Source organism: Heptranchias perlo, chromosome 37, assembly GCF_035084215.1.
Source record: "Heptranchias perlo isolate sHepPer1 chromosome 37, sHepPer1.hap1, whole genome shotgun sequence".
Lineage (NCBI taxonomy): Eukaryota > Metazoa > Chordata > Chondrichthyes > Hexanchiformes > Hexanchidae > Heptranchias > Heptranchias perlo.
This window is the reverse complement of record NC_090361.1, coordinates 11866256-11883178: the sequence shown is the minus strand read 5'-3', so window position 1 is coordinate 11883178 and position 16923 is coordinate 11866256. Positions and strand designations below refer to the sequence as shown.

Sequence of the window (16923 nt, the reverse complement as noted above, 5' to 3'; positions counted from 1 at the left end):
CAAAATGGTGTCTATCACTTTAAATCAGCTTCGTACACTGATTGAAGCCATTTTCTCCCTTCTTTACATGATTCCAGTGTTCATTATCTGCGCCTGTGCTAATTCCTATACCAAGATGGCGTCCGTGCACATCACGCTGGAAATGTGCATGCGCATCCAAGATACCATCTTGGATGTCAGAGAGGCCGTGTTGAGCCGAAACAATGGGCGCTACACGGCCCAATTTAGCGCCCAAGATCTCCACCAAACACACAAGAGTAGATGCTCCGGTCCTGAGATGGGGTGGTGGGTTGGGAGCACTGGAAACTTTTTGTTCGCTTGTAACAGTAATTGATGAATGCACTGGATCTTTCTGAGTCAATCTAATTACATCCTCAAGACCAGCTCCCAGCCTGGATTGGGCCCACTGCAAGGAGCTCAATAAATGGGAGAAGGCAGGAAATCTGTTGTGTCATCTGTCCTCAAAGTGCCGGGGACCAGAATTTAAAGGGATGTGGCCACTCAAGGTTAAGTAGCTGCAAGCGGGGGCATTTTTTCTGTCTTTGCAAAGGCTGTAAGGAATTGAAAATCATTTTTATCATTTCCAAAGACTGTATGGACTTCAAAATTGATGGATTTCCATAGACTGAAAGAAATGGTGGTGAAAGAACCTGTAGATGGAAAGATAAATATGGACATGGAAACAAAGTCTGTGATCAAGTGACAGAAGGGCACAGGACTCGAGTCTTTCATCTGATGGCCGGTGAAATAGATGTGCTAAACTGGGTAAAGGATTGTTTGTCCCTTTATGGCCGTTCAGATCAATCTCCCCAGAGGCAGTATTCCTGACAGAAGATCCAGCCAGGACCAATACCATATACAATCACTTCAATGATAAAGGAGGATATAACGAGAGGTAAGCAGCCAACAGAGACCTCATGGGTTGAATTGAGAAATAGGAAAGGATCTAAGACTATAGTGGGAGTTGTGTATAGGACCCCAGGCAGTGCTAGATTGTATAAATGCAGAGATTAGACAAGCATGTAACAAAGGCATAGTGATCTTAATGGGGGACTTTAACCTTCACATAGATTGGGAAAAGCAGACTAGCAACTGTCAGAAAGGTAGTGAATTTCTTGAGTGTGTCCTGGATAGTTTTCTACAGCAGTATGTCCTAGAGGCAACAAGGGGGCAAGCCATACTAGATTTAGTAATGAGTAATGAACCAGATTTAGTTAACAGCTTAACTGTGCGTGAACATCGATCCAATAGCGATCATAACATGATCGAGTTCAAGGTAGTGTTTGAAAGGGAAAAAGTGAATCAGCTGCTAAGATTCCAGACTTGGGTAAGGCCGACGTCAATGGGATGAGACAGAGACTGTCCACAGTAAACTGGCAAATCTGTTAATGGGTAAAACGACTGATGATCAGTGGGAAATGTTTAAAGAAACAATTAATGTGATACAGAATCGTTTTATACCCCTGAGGGGCAAGAACTCTACTTGCCAAAAGAAACAGCCATGGACAACGAAAGAGGTCAGGACAGTATAAGACGTAAGGAAAGGGCAAACAAAAAGGCAAAAAATGGCACAGATCTTGGCGAATGGGAAAGATACAAAGATCAGCAAAGGGTCACAAAACAGATAGTAAGAGCTACAAAAAGAGAGTATGAAAAGAAACTTGCAAGGGATATCAAAACTAATACAAAGAACTTTTATAGTTATATTAGGCAAAATAGGGTGTTCAGGAGCAGTGTTGGCCCCTTAAAAACTGAAAGTGGGGATATTGTCATTGACAATGGGGAAATGGCGGACATGTTGAATAATTACTTTGCGTCAGTATTTACAGTAGAAAAAGAGAATAGCATGCCGGAAATCCCAAGAAAACTAACATTGAATCGGGGACAGGGACTCAATAAAATTAACATAAGTAAAACAACAGTAATGAAGAAAATAATGGCACTAAAGAGTGACAAATCCCCAGGACCAGATGGTTTCCATCCCAGGGTTTTAAAGGAAGTAGGTGAGCACATTGCAGATGCCCTAACTATAATCTTTCAAAGATCTCTAGATTCAGGAACTGTCCCTCTAGATTGGAAAATTGCACATGTCACTCCGCTTTTTAAGAAAAGAGAGAGAGGGAAACCGGGGAATTATAGACCAGTTAGCCTAACATCTGTTGTGGAGAAAATGCTGGAGTCTGTCATTAAGGATAGGGTGACTGAACACCTCGAGAATTTTCAGTTAATCAGGGAGAGCCAGCATGGATTTGTGAAAGGTAGGTCGTGCCTGACAAACCTGATTGAATTTTTGAAGAGGTGACTAAAGTAGTGGACAGGGGAATGCCAATGGATGTTATTTATATGGACTTCCAGAAGGCATTTGATAAGGTTCCACAGAAGAGATTGTTAGCTAAGATAGAAGCCCATGGAATCGAGGGAAAAGTACAGACTTGGTTAGGAAGTTAACTGAGCGAAAGGCGACAGAGAGTAGGGATAATGGGTAAGTATTCACATTGGCAGGATGTGACTAGTGGAGTCCCGCAGGGATCTGTCTTGGGGCCTCAATTATTCACAATATTTATTAACGACTTAGATGAAGGCATAGAAAATCTCATATCTAAGTTTGCCGATGACACAAAGATTGGTGGCATTGTAAGCAGTGTAGATGAAAACATAAAATTACAAAGCGATATTGATAGATTCGGTGAATGGGCAAAACTGTGGCAAATGGAATTCAATGTAAACAAATGTGAGGTCATCCACTTGGATCAAAAAAGGATAGAACAGGGTACTTTCTAAATGGTAAAATGTTAAAAACAGTGGATGTCCAAAGGGACTTAGGGGTTCAGGTACATAGATCATTGACGTGTCATGAACAGGTGCAGAAAATAATCAATAAGGCTAATGGAATGCTGACCTTTATATCTAGAGGACTAGAGTACAAGGGGGCAGAAGTTATTCTGCAGCTATACAAAACCCTGGTTAGGCCGCACCTGGAGTACTGTGAGCAGTTCTGGGCACCGTACCTTCGGAAGGACATAATGGCCTTGGAGGGAGTGCAGCGTAGGTTTACTTCAAGGGTTAAGTTACGAGGAGGGATCACACAAATTGGGGTTGTATTCTCTAGAGTTTAGAAGGTTAAGGGGTGATCTGATCAAAATTTATAAGATATTAAGGGGAACAGATAGGATGGATAGAGAGAAACTATTTCCACTGGTTGGGGATTCTAGGAGTAGGGGGCACAGTCTAAAAATTAGAGCCAGACCTTTCAGGAGTGAGATTAGAAAACACTTCTACACACAAAGGGTGAATGAGGGGCCCAGTCTTCAAAAGTGCTTAGGTTAGGGAGCATTGAGTCAGTTTCCATGATTGTGGTCGAGATGACGGACAAGTCGGAAGGGTCCACGAACCACATCTGCAACACACCTGTAGAAATTTCCCCACGACCTGTAGAACACGCTGGAGGCAGTGAAAGCCTGAGAGATTTCTGCAGTATTAAGGAGTCAGGAACAGCTTCCAAGAAGCTTCCAGAGTGGCAGCTAGAGGCTTCAAACAGGGCACGTTCACAGGGATTCCAAGACCTGGTTGGAAATGTTCAGTTTGTACCGACACCGACCAATAGCTCCTCTGACTCTGTGCCCTGTGGGCTGCTAGGAGTGGTCTCAGATGCCGCCGTCTCTCCAGAGGATACTAATGAGCTGGGTTCCGTACGGCCTGCTCCAATGCCTACACCAGGGGGCTTCAGACACGGGTCTGGTACCCCTTGCCACCGCACCAGACAGGCTGCCAGAAGTTGGTCCCTCAAGCCTCTAAGGGAACCATCCCAACCACCCAGCACTCGACCTCATCTCGGTCAGGAAACACCTCATAGGATTAGAAGCTCCACAAGTAAATTAGCTGGTACAAAGGGCAGCCACACTGTTAAGAAGCAATTGTAGTTAGAGTGAATGGAATTTTTGGCACCTTTTGGAGAATGTTGTTCTCTAAAGTGAACCCAGATTGAGCACAGATTTCTTGAGTTCACTTCTGTGCGTGTTTTCAACTTTTACAGGTTGATTGATGCCAGAGGAAATGTAGACATCAGTCTAAGAATCATAGAAAGGTTACAGCGCGGAAGGAGGCCATTCAGCCCATCGAGTCCGTGCCGGCTCTATGCAAGAGCAATCCAGCTAGTCCCACTCCCCTGCCCTATCCCCGTAGCCCTGCAATTTTTTTCCTTTCAAGTACTCATCCAGTTCCCTTTTGAAGGCCACGATTGAATCTGCCCCCTCGGGCAGTGCATTCCAGATCATAACCACTCGCTGTGTAAAAAAGTTTTTCCTCATGTCACCTTTGGTTCTTTTGTCAATCACCTTAAATCTATGTCCTTTGGTTCTTGACTCTTCTGCCAATGGGAACAGTTTCTCTCTATCTACTCTGTCTAGACCCTTCATACCTCTGTCTTATGAAGAAACTTGGCAGGAGTCTTTGAAAGTGGGGGACTTTATAAGGGTGTGTGAAATGATTTTATTTGGTAAATCAACCTTTACTAATTGAAAGCACTGTGTTTTGCTACAGCTATACAAAGCCCTGGTTAGACCACATCTGGAGTACTGTGTACAGTTCTGGACACCACACCTTAGAAAGGATATATTGGCCGGTAGGAGTTTTTTTTTATTCGTTCACGGGATGTGGGCGTCGCTGGCGAGGCCAGCATTTATTGCCCATCCCTAATTGCCCTTGAGAAGGTGGTGGTGAGCCGCCTTCTTGAACCGCTGCAGTCCGTGTGGTGACGGTTCTCCCACAGTGCTGTTAGGAAGGGAGTTCCAGGATTTTGACCCAGCGACGATGAAGGAACGGCGATATATTGCCAAGTCGGGATGGTGTGTGACTTGGAGGGGAACGTGCAGGTGGTGTTGTTCCCATGTACCTGCTGCTCTTGTCCTTCTAGGTGGTAGAGGTCGCGGGTTTGGGAGGTGCTGTCGAAGAAGCCTTGGCGAGTTGCTGCAGTGCATCCTGTGGATGGTACACACTGCAGCCACAGTGCGCCGGTGGTGAAGGGAGTGAATGTTTAGGGTGGTGGATGGGGTGCCAATCAAGCGGGCTGCTTTGTCTTGGATGGTGTCGAGCTTCTTGAGTGTTGTTGGAGCTGCACTCATCCAGGCAAGTGGAGAGTATTCCATCACACTCCTGACTTGTGCCTTGTAGATGGTGGAAAGGCTTTGGGGAGTCAGGAGGTGAGTCACTCGCCGCAGAATACCCAGCCTCTGACCTGCTCTCGTAGCCACAGTATTTATATGGCTGGTCCAGTTAAGTTTCTGGTCAATGGTGACCCCCAGGATGTTGATGGTGGGGGATTCGGCGATGGTAATGCCGTTGAATGTCAAGGGGAGGTGGTTAGACTCTCTCTTGTTGGAGATGGTCATTGCCTGGCACTTGTCTGGCACGAATGTTACTTGCCACTTATGAGCCCAAGCCTGGATGTTGTCCAGGTCTTGCTGCATGCGGGCTCGGACTGCTTCATTATTTGAGGGGCTGCGAATGGAACTGAACACTGTGCAATCATCAGCGAACATCCCCATTTCTGACTTTATGATGGAGGGAAGGTCATTGATGAAGCAGCTGAAGATGGTTGGGCCTAGGACACTGCCCTGAGGAACTCCTGCAGCAATGTCCTGGGGCTGTAGAGAAAAAAAAAATGTCCTGGGGCTGAGATGATTGGCCTCCAACAACCACTACCATCTTCCTTTGTGCCAGGTATGACTCCAGCCACTGGAGAGTTTTCCCCCTGATTCCCATTGACTTCAATTTTTCTAGGGCTCCTTGGTGCCACACTCGGTCAAATGCTGCCTTGATGTCAAGGGCAGTCACTCTCACCTCACCTCTGGAATTCAGCTCTTTTGTCCATGTTTGGACCAGGGCTGTAATGAGGTCTGGAGCCGAGTGGTCCTGGCAGAACCCAAACTGAGCATCGGTGAGCAGGTTATTGGTGAGTAAGTGCCGCTTGATAGCACTGTCGACGACACCTTCCATCACTTTGCTGATGATTGAGAGTAGACTGATGGGGCGGTAATTGGCCGGATTGGATTTGTCCTGCTTTTTGTGGACAGGACATACCTGGGCAATTTTCCACATTGTCGGGTAGATGCCAGTGTTGTAGCTGTACTGGAACAGCTTGGCTAGAGGCGCAGCTAGTTCTGGAGCACAAGTCTTCAGCACTACAGCTGGGATGTTGTCGGGACCCATAGCCTTTGCTGTATCCAGTGCACTCAGCCGTTTCTTGATATCACGTGGAGTGAATCGAATTGGCCGAAGACTGGCTTCCGTTGATGGTGGGGATATCGGGAGGAGGCCGAGATGGATCATCCACTTGGCACTTCTGGCTGAAGATGAAGTGCAGAGCAGATTCACCAGAATGTTACCAGGCCTCCAAGGGTTAAATTATAAGGAGCAATTACATAAACTAAGCTTGTATTCCCAGGAATATAGAAGGTTAAGGGGTGATTTGATTGAGGTTTTTAGGATTTTGAAAGGAATTGATGGGGTAAATAGAGAGAAACTTTTTTTCCGCTGGTGGGAGAGTCTAGGACAAGGGGACGTAACCTTAAAATCAGAGCCAGGCCATTCAGGAGAGAAGTTAGGAAACACTTCTTCATGCAAAGGGTGGTTGAAGTGTGGAACTCACTCCCACAAAAAGCAGTAGATACTAGCTCAATTTTAAATTTGAGATCGATAGACTTTTGCTAGCCGAGGGTATTAAGGGAAATGGAGCAAAGACGGGTGGATGGAGTTAGGATACAGATCAGCCATAATCTCACTGAATGGCGGAACAGGCTCGAGGGGCTGAATGGCCTCCTCCTGTTCCTAAGTTCCTATATCAATTGTGTCCTTTCTCTGGCTGCGAGCTGTCACATTCCATGTCTTCTCCTTTTTGTACCCTACTCATGCTGTGGGGAGGGAAATCATTCTATCCCTCTTGGTCATCGTGTCCGTCAGCTTACAGAAGCAGCAAACCTTTCTTTATGATGATGTATGTAACGAGCAGCACGGTACAATGATTCTCCAGACTCTTGCTGGGCTGTATTGCAGAGTGCCAACAGATTTATCCAGGGTCCTAACACAAGACTTCAGAATGCTATCTATTCTGGTGACGTGGGCCTATCAACTTCTAGTGACATGGGCCTCACTACGTCTCTTGGTCTGCCTCAGTCTGCCGACATCTTACTGGCGTCATGAGTCATGACTGCAGGGGATAGTCCTGATCACCAACCATCCTGATACATGGCCCAGGTCATGGGAGCTCGGCTGGTGGATTGTTGCATGATGGAAATGTCATGGCAGCTTCTAGGTATCAGGTAGTGACTTGCAAAATAATGAAGGATTTTGAATATGGGCTTTTCAATATGGACTTTTAAAACTAAAAGAACGGACTAGAAACACAGAACACTTACTAATGGCTGTGTTCCAGAGTGCATGATGGTTTTCGCTTATTTAGAAATGTTTTTCAGCCTTACCTCTGGGTATCCTAAAGATTAAAGAGAGTTAAAAAATAAGGTGATTGGCATCGCACACTAGCTTCACATTAATTGAATGAAAGCCTTTTCTGTTGCTAAAATTGAGGGGGTTGACTTATGGGGATTTGAGTGCTATCTGCATTCCATTAATTGCTCCTTAAACCTGGGGGTATCCTGCCAATCTGGGATACTGAATAGCTCTCTCTCTGTTTCTCTAGTTCCATTGAGAAGTATATATGAACATACGATCATACGAATTAAGAGCAGGAGTAAGCCATTCGGCCCCTCGAGCCTGCTCTGCCATTTGATAATATCATGGCTGATCTGATTGTGACCTCAACTTTCCGGTCTACCTACTATAACCTTTGACTCCCTTGTTAATCAGAAATCTAACTCAGCCTTAAAAATATTCAATGACTCTGCCGTCACTGCTCTCTGGGGAAGGGAGTTCCACAGACTCATGACCCTCTGAGAGAAAACATTTCTCCTCATCTCTGTCTTAAATGGGAGACCCCTTATTTTTAAACTGTGGCCCCTAGTTCTAGTCTCTCCCACAAGGGGAAACATCCTCTCGGCATTTACCCCTTCAAGTCCCCTCAGGATCTTATATGTTTCAATAAGATCGCCTCTCATTCTTCTAAACTCCAGTGTATACAGGCCCAACTTGTCCAACCTTTCCTCATAAGATAACCCCCTCATCCCAGGAATCAGTCGAGTGAACCTTCTCTGAACATCATCTGTGCAGCCCTCCTAAATAGAGCATCAATGACCATCTTAATGCAGTAGTGAGCTTCTGCTTAACTAGTGTGACAAAGGTCGCCTGATGTTGCCTGGAAGGATCTACTGGCAAAGAAATTTAAGGCAGCGGTGAGATTGACTGGTGAAAGTGAGCCACAGGTGTTCAACCAGCAATTGACATATTTCCTCAATTGCCGCTGGGGGAAGTAAGCACAAACTCTCTGAGGCACTGATGGTCAGGAAGGTCTGAGTAACACTTTCTTGGTCTGTACACCCTGGTGAGGGGCTATGTGAGATACTTTCTGTGGTACCTCACTGTAAGGGCCTCCAGTCTGGCCTCTTCCGTGTCCACATCCACTTCATAGCATAAGGATGAAGAGATTCCTATTGGCAAATCCATGCACCCAGTACAAAGCAGAACTGAGTGAAACTGGCAGAAAACATTGGGATGAACCTCCAAAGCACTCAAGAGGTTGACTTACAGGCATAGTTACACCAACCTTCAATAGCAGCACACAAAATGGCCTTCTCAAATGAGGTAGCCACTTCAGGAAAACCTTCCTACAACTCATCTTGCCACTTACATAGTGACGGTAGTTATTTGGGGAGGGCTTGGTGCAGAGGTTGGGGAAATGAATTGGAGGTTTAGCCATGTCTCCTTCAGAAAATAACATTTTGGGCTACGGTGTTTGAGTAATTTGAGACATGACGTATAGTAAATGTAGCAAAAGGGTGACTTTGGACCTATGGTTCCCAAAGCTCTCCACCACTGGGGGTTTTCCTTACCTCATGCCTGGATCTGTTGCAGAGTAATTGATGGAGATTGATTGCTCTGATTAGTCAACAGCTCCATTATTGTATCATGCGACCACCAGGATGGTAGACGGAGAACTAGATGGACCTTAGTCTTTTTTCATCTAGCCGTTCCTGTATTCCTGGATTATTTGCTTGCAGCAGATGAAGCGATTTTTTTGGGGAAGATTATTTTGATGTAGTTTTTTAGTTTCTTAGATTTGAGAGTGTGACTTTAAAAATAAAAGAACCACTTTGCTCCATTTTGCACTCCAAATCTGACCCAAAGCAAGTAGTAATTCAGAGCAGAATCCAGCCCAATGTGTTTGATGGAGGTGCATTATTCCTGTGTATTATGCAATGTAATGAATACAATGACTTGTCACAAAAATGTATTTATTTTTTTTAAGCATTTTCCAAACAAACTGTTTTATGTCACAAATATTTCAGCACTAGATAAAAGAGCAATAATCCAACAATGGTAGACTCTGTCGCGCTCACACGTTGTAAATTATCTGCAAAGGAATTCCTATATTGTGATTTTTATGATGACAATCAAAAAATGTTACCAAAAACACAGCTAAAAACAAGCAGAAATTCAAACAAAAAATTCTCTTTCCCTTTCTGTAACAGTGGGGTCGATTTTCTATCCCCTCAGTTGGATTCTCCCCGGCCAATGGCGAGGGAGGGGGGAATCTGGGGTGGGGGGCAGTTACAATGGATTGGGGGACTTACCCATTCCTTTCCTGCCCCGATCTGGTCAACTGAAATTTTAAATTTTAGGCAGCAAGAATATCCGTCCCAAAATGGAGGGGTCCTCTTTAAATATGCAGGTCGGGCTCCGAAGGCAACATTGGGGCCTGATCTGCTATTTTGACCTGAAGCCTGAGTGGGTGAGCAATAATGGCTTCCCTGACAGGCCAAACCTGCCGGGGACAGGAGCCTTGGCAAGAAGAGGCCCAACGAGGTAGGTTCAAAACATGGCTTATTTGTTGACACATATATCTATATATATAATACACGCACGCATTGATCTCTCATGGCGTTGCATGTAGGAAGTCAAGACCAAGTGTGGCCTTGAGGTGAAATGGAGTTTGAAGCTGGGGGACCAAGGCATGCAGACAAAGATCAGTTCCATTTTAGAGTCACTTGTTCTGTCCTTATTGCTCATCTATCTATTATAAATTCCGATGTCCACATTTATAATGGGAACTATCTATATAAACTTGTCACATTCTGATTACCCTTACCCACTAGTTATTGTTCTACAGTGCCCTCACTGGCGGGAGGGTACAATTACAGCGTGACAAGTTTACATAGGCAGTTTCCATTATAAATGACCTTGCAGATATAGATCTCTCCTGATCACTAGTCAGTGGTGGAAAGCATCTACAGTTTAAAAAATTTGGGGCCTTTTTAACTGGAAGAAAGACGATTAAGGATAGATCTAATAGAGATTTTTATATTTATAACAGGTTTTGAAAGGGTAAATGATGAAAGATTGTTTCCACAGGTTGGCAAATTGGTAGCATAGGCATCACAAGAAAAATTAATCATATTAGAATACAGAATGCTTGACCAGAAGTGGCTATAGAAGCAAAGACTCACAACATAATTTGAAAAGATTCAGATAAGTATTTGAAAAAGAAGAATAAAAAATACACATAGGTATGATAGAACTCCATTGAAGAGCTAATACTGTCACAGGTACGATGAGCTTATTGGCCTCTCTCTGTGCTGAACTGTCCGTGATTCTATTCCATGTGTGAATGTTAGATGGGCCTACAAGGCACTCCAGTCAATAGATCCTCACTCTCTCAGCTCACAGAAGAAGATTGTTGACTTGGGTGAGCTATCAAAAGGCTTCTCGTACCTGTGCAACTAGACCCTAACCTCAGCCTAGATCTTCAGGACTGGAGGAATGAAAATTAAAATTATTTTATCGGAAAAAAATGAAGTACTTTTTTTGTCATCAGCGCTTCCAGTCGAGAGCTTTGCACCAGGAGAGACTATCGAGGATTCAGGCACATATCCCACTTGGCAGGAGAGCATATCGGGAATTCAAGGAGGTGCTCTGACAATTTCCATCCATTAATATTAATACAATTGTGGGGAATTGGCCTGTATCTGCTGGTGAGCCCCACAGGAGCAGGGATCTGAATTAACATGAACAAAGAGACAGACATTAACCCATGAAACAATCTGCACCATTACAACACTCCTGCTTTATCAACCTCCCTCCTACTGCTGAACTTAGGACATCCTCTTTGCCAGATTCCCCACTGTTTTATCGGAGCTCACTGCTTAAACAAAAATAACTTTAAAATGCCAAAAGATGTGAACTATAATCCTCTGCTGCAGATTTTATTCCGTCACAGATAATGGCAATCTTTAAAATTCATTAACCCGGACTGCGATCAGTGGGGTGGCTATTCTCTCTCTACAGCCTATTTATTACCTGAGTCTGGGCCAGTGTTTGAAAGTTAGCAGAGCTCTCCATGTAATTATAGCAAGAAGCCACCCTGTGCAACCTGAGCTGGTACAAATCAGCAAACCTACTGCCCAGCGAGGGTGCGGCTACAGGCGGTAACAGTCTGAGGCTGAGCAGAGTCCACGGAAATCTGATCAGAAGGTTTCTCCCAACAAGCCTTCCACTGGGTCATTGCAAGGTGTCACATGTGGCTAATTCTGTATCCTGGACACTTCTCCCCTTCGAAAAGAGATAACAAAACATTGATTTAGAGGAAGGACGTCAGCTAATACTGTAAAGATTGTTTGCAAATCTTCAAAGTAACACCCTGAAATTTAACTCAAAATCCTGGAACTCCCTTCCTAACAGCACTGTGGGAGAACCTTCACCACACGGACTGCAGCGGTTCAAGAAGGCGGCTTATCACCACCTTCTCAAGGGAAATTAGGGTGGGCAATAAATGCCGGCCTTGCCAGCGGCGCCCACATCCCATGAACAAATTTTTAAAAAACTCAATGCAAAGGCATTTCATGAAAGGAGAGCGAGCTTTAAATCTGAAATGGGAGCAGAAAAGTATCAGTGTAGAACCTCCAGCCCTGGCAGTGGCAGGCCCTTCCTCCTGGAAATTCGTCTCCATCTCCCAACTCCAGAGTCCTTTTCTGGGACAGTGTCTTGGCTTTGCTGCTGCCCACTAGAGATCTGATTCAGGAGACCGTGACAGTGATGATAGACATGATGTGGAGATGCCGGTGATGGACTGGGGTGGACAAACGTAAGGAATCTTACAACACCAGGTTATAGCCCAACAATTTTATTTTAAAATCACAAGCTTTCGGAGATTATCCCCTTCGTCACCTGACGAAGGGGATAATCTCCGAAAGCTTGTGATTTTAAAATAAAATTGTTGGACTATAACCTGGTGTTGTAAGATTCCTTAGTGATGATAGAAGCAGAGAGGCAATTCTGAGGACTCACTGTTCCTACAGTTCTCCTCTGTGTCCTGGCCAATATTTATCCCTCAACCAACATCACTAAAAAAAACAGATTATCTGGTCATTATCACATTGCTGCTTGTGGGATCTTGCTGTGCGCAAATTGGCTGCCGCCTTTCCTACATCACAACAGTGACTAAACTTCAAAAAGTACTTAATTGGCTTGTTCACCGCTTTGGGACGGCCTGAAGTCATGAAAGGCGCCACATAAATGCAAGTCAGTCTTTCTTTATAAGGACGAGATGTATTTCATAATCCCAATTGCGTTTTGTCGGGCGGAGGGAGCCTGGTTTAAAGTCAGAAGAAACTTTCTGTCATCTGTCATCACCTCACATTTCAGCAAAAGATGAGCTAGCGACAGATCATTAATCTATTTACAAGTGACATAGGAACATAGGAACAGGAGGAGGCCATTCAGCCCCTCGAACCTGTTCTGCCATTCAATTAGATCATGGCTGATCTGCATCTTAATTCCATTTATCTGCCTTGGTTCTGCATCCCTTAATACCCTAATCTAACAAAAAATTATCAATCTCAATTTTGAAATTTTCAATTGGCCCCCCCAGCCTCAACAGCTTTTTGGGGGAGAGAGTTCCAGATTTCCACTCCCCTTTGTGTGAAGAACTGCTTCCTGACATCACCCCTGAACGGCCTAGCTCTAATTTTAAGGTTATGCCCCCTCGTTCTGGACTCCCCCCACCAGAGGAAATAGTTTCTCTCTATTTTGACAGCACAGGAGCTTCACAATTTGATCAAGCATATTTACAGAATTGAAAGCTGTAACTGGTTCTTGCAGCATTGAATTGATCCTGTTTGTATTGCAGGAGGATGTTGGAGCACAGATGGAAACATTACAACAGCGGAGCACGTGGAAGCTTTCAGTTTCTGCTCATGGATCGTTCCTGGTGTCAGGATAACTCTGCAAAACCCCGAGCTTGCAGCCTTCCTGCGGCCAGGATGGCCTGAGGTGACCACATCACCGACGGTAACTGTCCGTTTTTATTATTAAGTGTCCGCTGAGGCTCAGTGGATAACACTCCCGCCTCTGAGTCAGAAGGTTGTGGGTTCAAGTCCTACTCCAGAGACTTTGAGCACAAAATCTAGGCTGAAGCTCCAGTGCAGTACTGAGGGAGTGCTGCACTGTTGGAGGTGCCATCTCTCAAATGAGTTAAACCGAGGCCTCAGGTAGATGTCGAAGATCTCAGGGCAATATTTTGAAGAAGAGCAGGGGAGTACTCCCCAGTGTCTTGGTCAATATTATCCCTCAACCAACATCACTAAAACAGATTAGATGATAATTCCCCTCCAAGTCACACATCATCCCGACTTGGACATATATCGCCATTTCCTCATCGTCGCTGGGTCAAAAGATCGGGGAATTTTAAGCGTAAGTGAGTTACGCCCAAAACCACTTGCTTTCGTGTTTTCCACAATCTGTTCTTCTGGTTTAAGATTCAATTCGCCCGGATCAGGCCCCGCCCATAAAACTGGCCCCGGCCCCAGGTCAAAATTGCGAGATTCCACTGATAGTACTGGTCGGGGAAGGCTCTTCAAATTGTGCTCATTTTCTTTGGCGACAGGCACAAGTAGGCACGTTTACAACTTATATAATCAAAAAATAATTAATTTACTAATAAACTGGCTAGTGTACACCAAAGAAACTATTAAATGTTCCAGTATAGTTTTTTTAAGTCATTTTCAGTGATTTTGAATCAGGGTTACTCACAGCTGGAAGACTGGACACTCTTATTAAAAATATTTACTTTTGGTGATCGTTTTTAGCTGAATTAATTAAACTGCAGCAGGTCACCACTTTTAGATCCATCAAGGAATACTCTTTAACGCAAAGAAAAGAAACTACGTTCTGTTTCGCTGCCTGATTGCGTGGTTCATTGAAAGTTTTTACATTTGTGATCGTGCAAATGAATTTTATCCGAAATTTGAACTGTAACCGAACCAGCGCAATTTCCTGATTGTGCCCAAAACTCTACCACTTGGTGTTTTTACCTGGCTTGTCGTTGCTGTCTGTGCGCTGGAAAAAGTAGCTGGCTTCCATTTTGATGATCTCCTGAAACAGGCTGTCCTTCTAAGACAGTCAGCATAGGCCTCTCTCACCTATTAAAGGCAAGAACGAACAGTACTGTAGTTTAAAACTGTACACAGATAATAAAAAGTGGACCAACGAGCAATAAAGGTCAGGAAGGTGCCAGGTTCATCATTATTCTGTGCAGAGATCTTGCTTCCAGTGAGCTGGAAAGTCTCTGCAAGGCGTGGACAATGTGCGACAGCCAGATTGAATTTGGCTGCGTTGCCTTCACAAATCAAATAGCCTGCTGAAATTAATGATATAGATGCACACGTGAGAAATAGCCGGTCGCTGAGGCACTGGCACCGCATCCCAACACAAATTAGCACCTTCACAGAGGAGAGGACAAAAAGTAAGGAAAGATTTGAAATATTTTGCAGTTCGTCCCGAGATATGAATACCTTGAAGTTCTGTTTGGTGGTCATTAAGTATCGGAGAGTAGACTATCCCTGAGGAGATTAATTTGGGGTAGAATCCATAATAGGCTAGATTTTTCATCGTCCATAGAAAAAGTGGACTTGCTGGGACAATTTTTGTTCTGTATTTTCCCAGATTTTTATCGGTCAGTACACATTTCCTTCCACCACTCCAATCAACGTTCAGTTCCAGTTGTGAGAATAAGCCTCTCCTCTCTTTTCCAGCTATAGGCCCAATGAGTTTGGGCAGTCCCAACACAGGGCCTATTAGGCGCAAGTCCACAATAGGAAGGCTTCCCATAATTTGACTCATAGAACAATGGTGCTGAGAGAAACCTTAAAGACCCGCGGGTGTGGGAACTGTAAATGTTACAGTGATGTGTAGGGGGAGCTAAGGTTATTGTTGGGGTCAGCATGAAAACCTTTATTTTGCAATTTGGCTGTGTAACACCTGATTTAATGTCGGACTATTCCAATGTCTAGCACAACATCTAGCAACTTGATAAACAAAAATATATAAAGGTAAGGCTCCCTTCGAACGTACCTCCTGCTACAGTCAGACAATGGCTGGATAGTTTTGTCAGTGAGTGGATAAGGACTGAGTAAGGCCTGCCTTAAGGCACATTTGGCAATGTGTTACTTTAATAGCCAGACAGTCCCAAGTACTTAATTGAGAACAACAAAATGTTGTTCACTCCAGACCGGGAAGCCTTTAAGATTTGAATGAACATCTGGAATATTAAAATCAACATTTGTGCGTCAATTAGGTTGTGTTTTAGTAACTTCTAACCAGATAAACTAACTGTAGTTGAAATAATCTTTTGGATTACAAGCAGGAGGAAGTATATAGAGCCTTGGTCAGATCCTATCTGCAGTATTGTGTTCAGTTCTGAGCACTGGGCCTCAGGAAGGATATATTGGCCTTGGAGGGGGTGCAGTGCAGATTCACCAGAGTGATACCGGGATTTAGAAGGTTAAATTATGAGGACAGGTTGCATAAACTTGGCTTGTGTTCCCTTGAGTATAGGAGATTGAGAGATGATCTGTTCGAGATGTTTAAAATGTTAAAAGGATTCGATGGGGCAGACACGGAGAAACTATTTCCTCTGGTGGGGCAATCAAGAACAAGGGGACACAATCTTAAAAATTAGAGCCAGGCCATTCAAGAGAAGTCAGCGCCTTCAGGAGAGGAGGGGAGAACATAAACAATCGTATGACTAGATGGATCCAGAGGACATCAGAGTATGTGAAGAGCACATTAAGTAAAGGAATAGAGACATACCTTCTTATACAACAGGCAGTGCATGATGAAAATGAACATCCCCTGGAAACTGTTTAATATGGTGAAGATGTACATCATCGGAATGGTTGCATTTTGGATATAAAACCCTCCCAATATCCAGGTAGAGCCCAGGATGAACAATTGGCCAATGGCTGTCAGTGTAAATACTCTGTGTAAAGACAATAATTTATCAAAATATTCAGTGTCCAAATAGAATATAGAATAATAGCAGCTATTAATAGTCATATTTATAATATTGTGCCCCTTATTATAATTAATTTTACAACGAAAAGTTTCTACAATCACAGTTGGGTTAAATTGATTCCTGACCCAGTGAAGTTACGTGGTCTCAAACAATCTACTGCATAGAAAAGTGCTTAGAGAAGCATCTGTCTCTAATTAAAAGAAACTATATTTAAAAATCATTTCAAACCTACAGAAAAACTTCCTCAGCATCAAAAAACTGACCGTAGGATGTTACACCAATTAGACTGCACATCCAGGCCAAGTCATGCACAGCTTTTCCTTATCACACTCCAGAATCACAGACTGCATATTAAATGGTATAATGCTCCTCTCTTTACAAAACAGGAAGGTCATTGATGAAGCAGCTGAAGATAGTTGGGCCCAGGATGCTGCCCTGAGGAACTCCTGCAGCGATGTCCTGGGGCT

General features: G+C 44.0%; 1 protein-coding gene across 1 annotated transcript in view; it reads right to left on the bottom strand.

The window, feature by feature from the left end:
• Nucleotides 1-9391: 9391 nt before the first annotated feature.
• LOC137304522 (adhesion G protein-coupled receptor L3-like) overlaps nucleotides 9392-16923 on the bottom strand; it is a 44152-nt gene continuing 36620 nt past the window's right edge. Inside the window, exons 12-14 of the mRNA XM_067973159.1 lie at nucleotides 16252-16420; nucleotides 14475-14582; nucleotides 9392-11715 (exon numbers count right to left, since the gene is read on the bottom strand). Coding sequence (XP_067829260.1) covers nucleotides 11665-11715; nucleotides 14475-14582; nucleotides 16252-16420 — 328 coding nt within the window. The 3' untranslated portion in view covers nucleotides 9392-11664. The remainder of the gene's footprint in view (nucleotides 11716-14474; nucleotides 14583-16251; nucleotides 16421-16923) is intronic.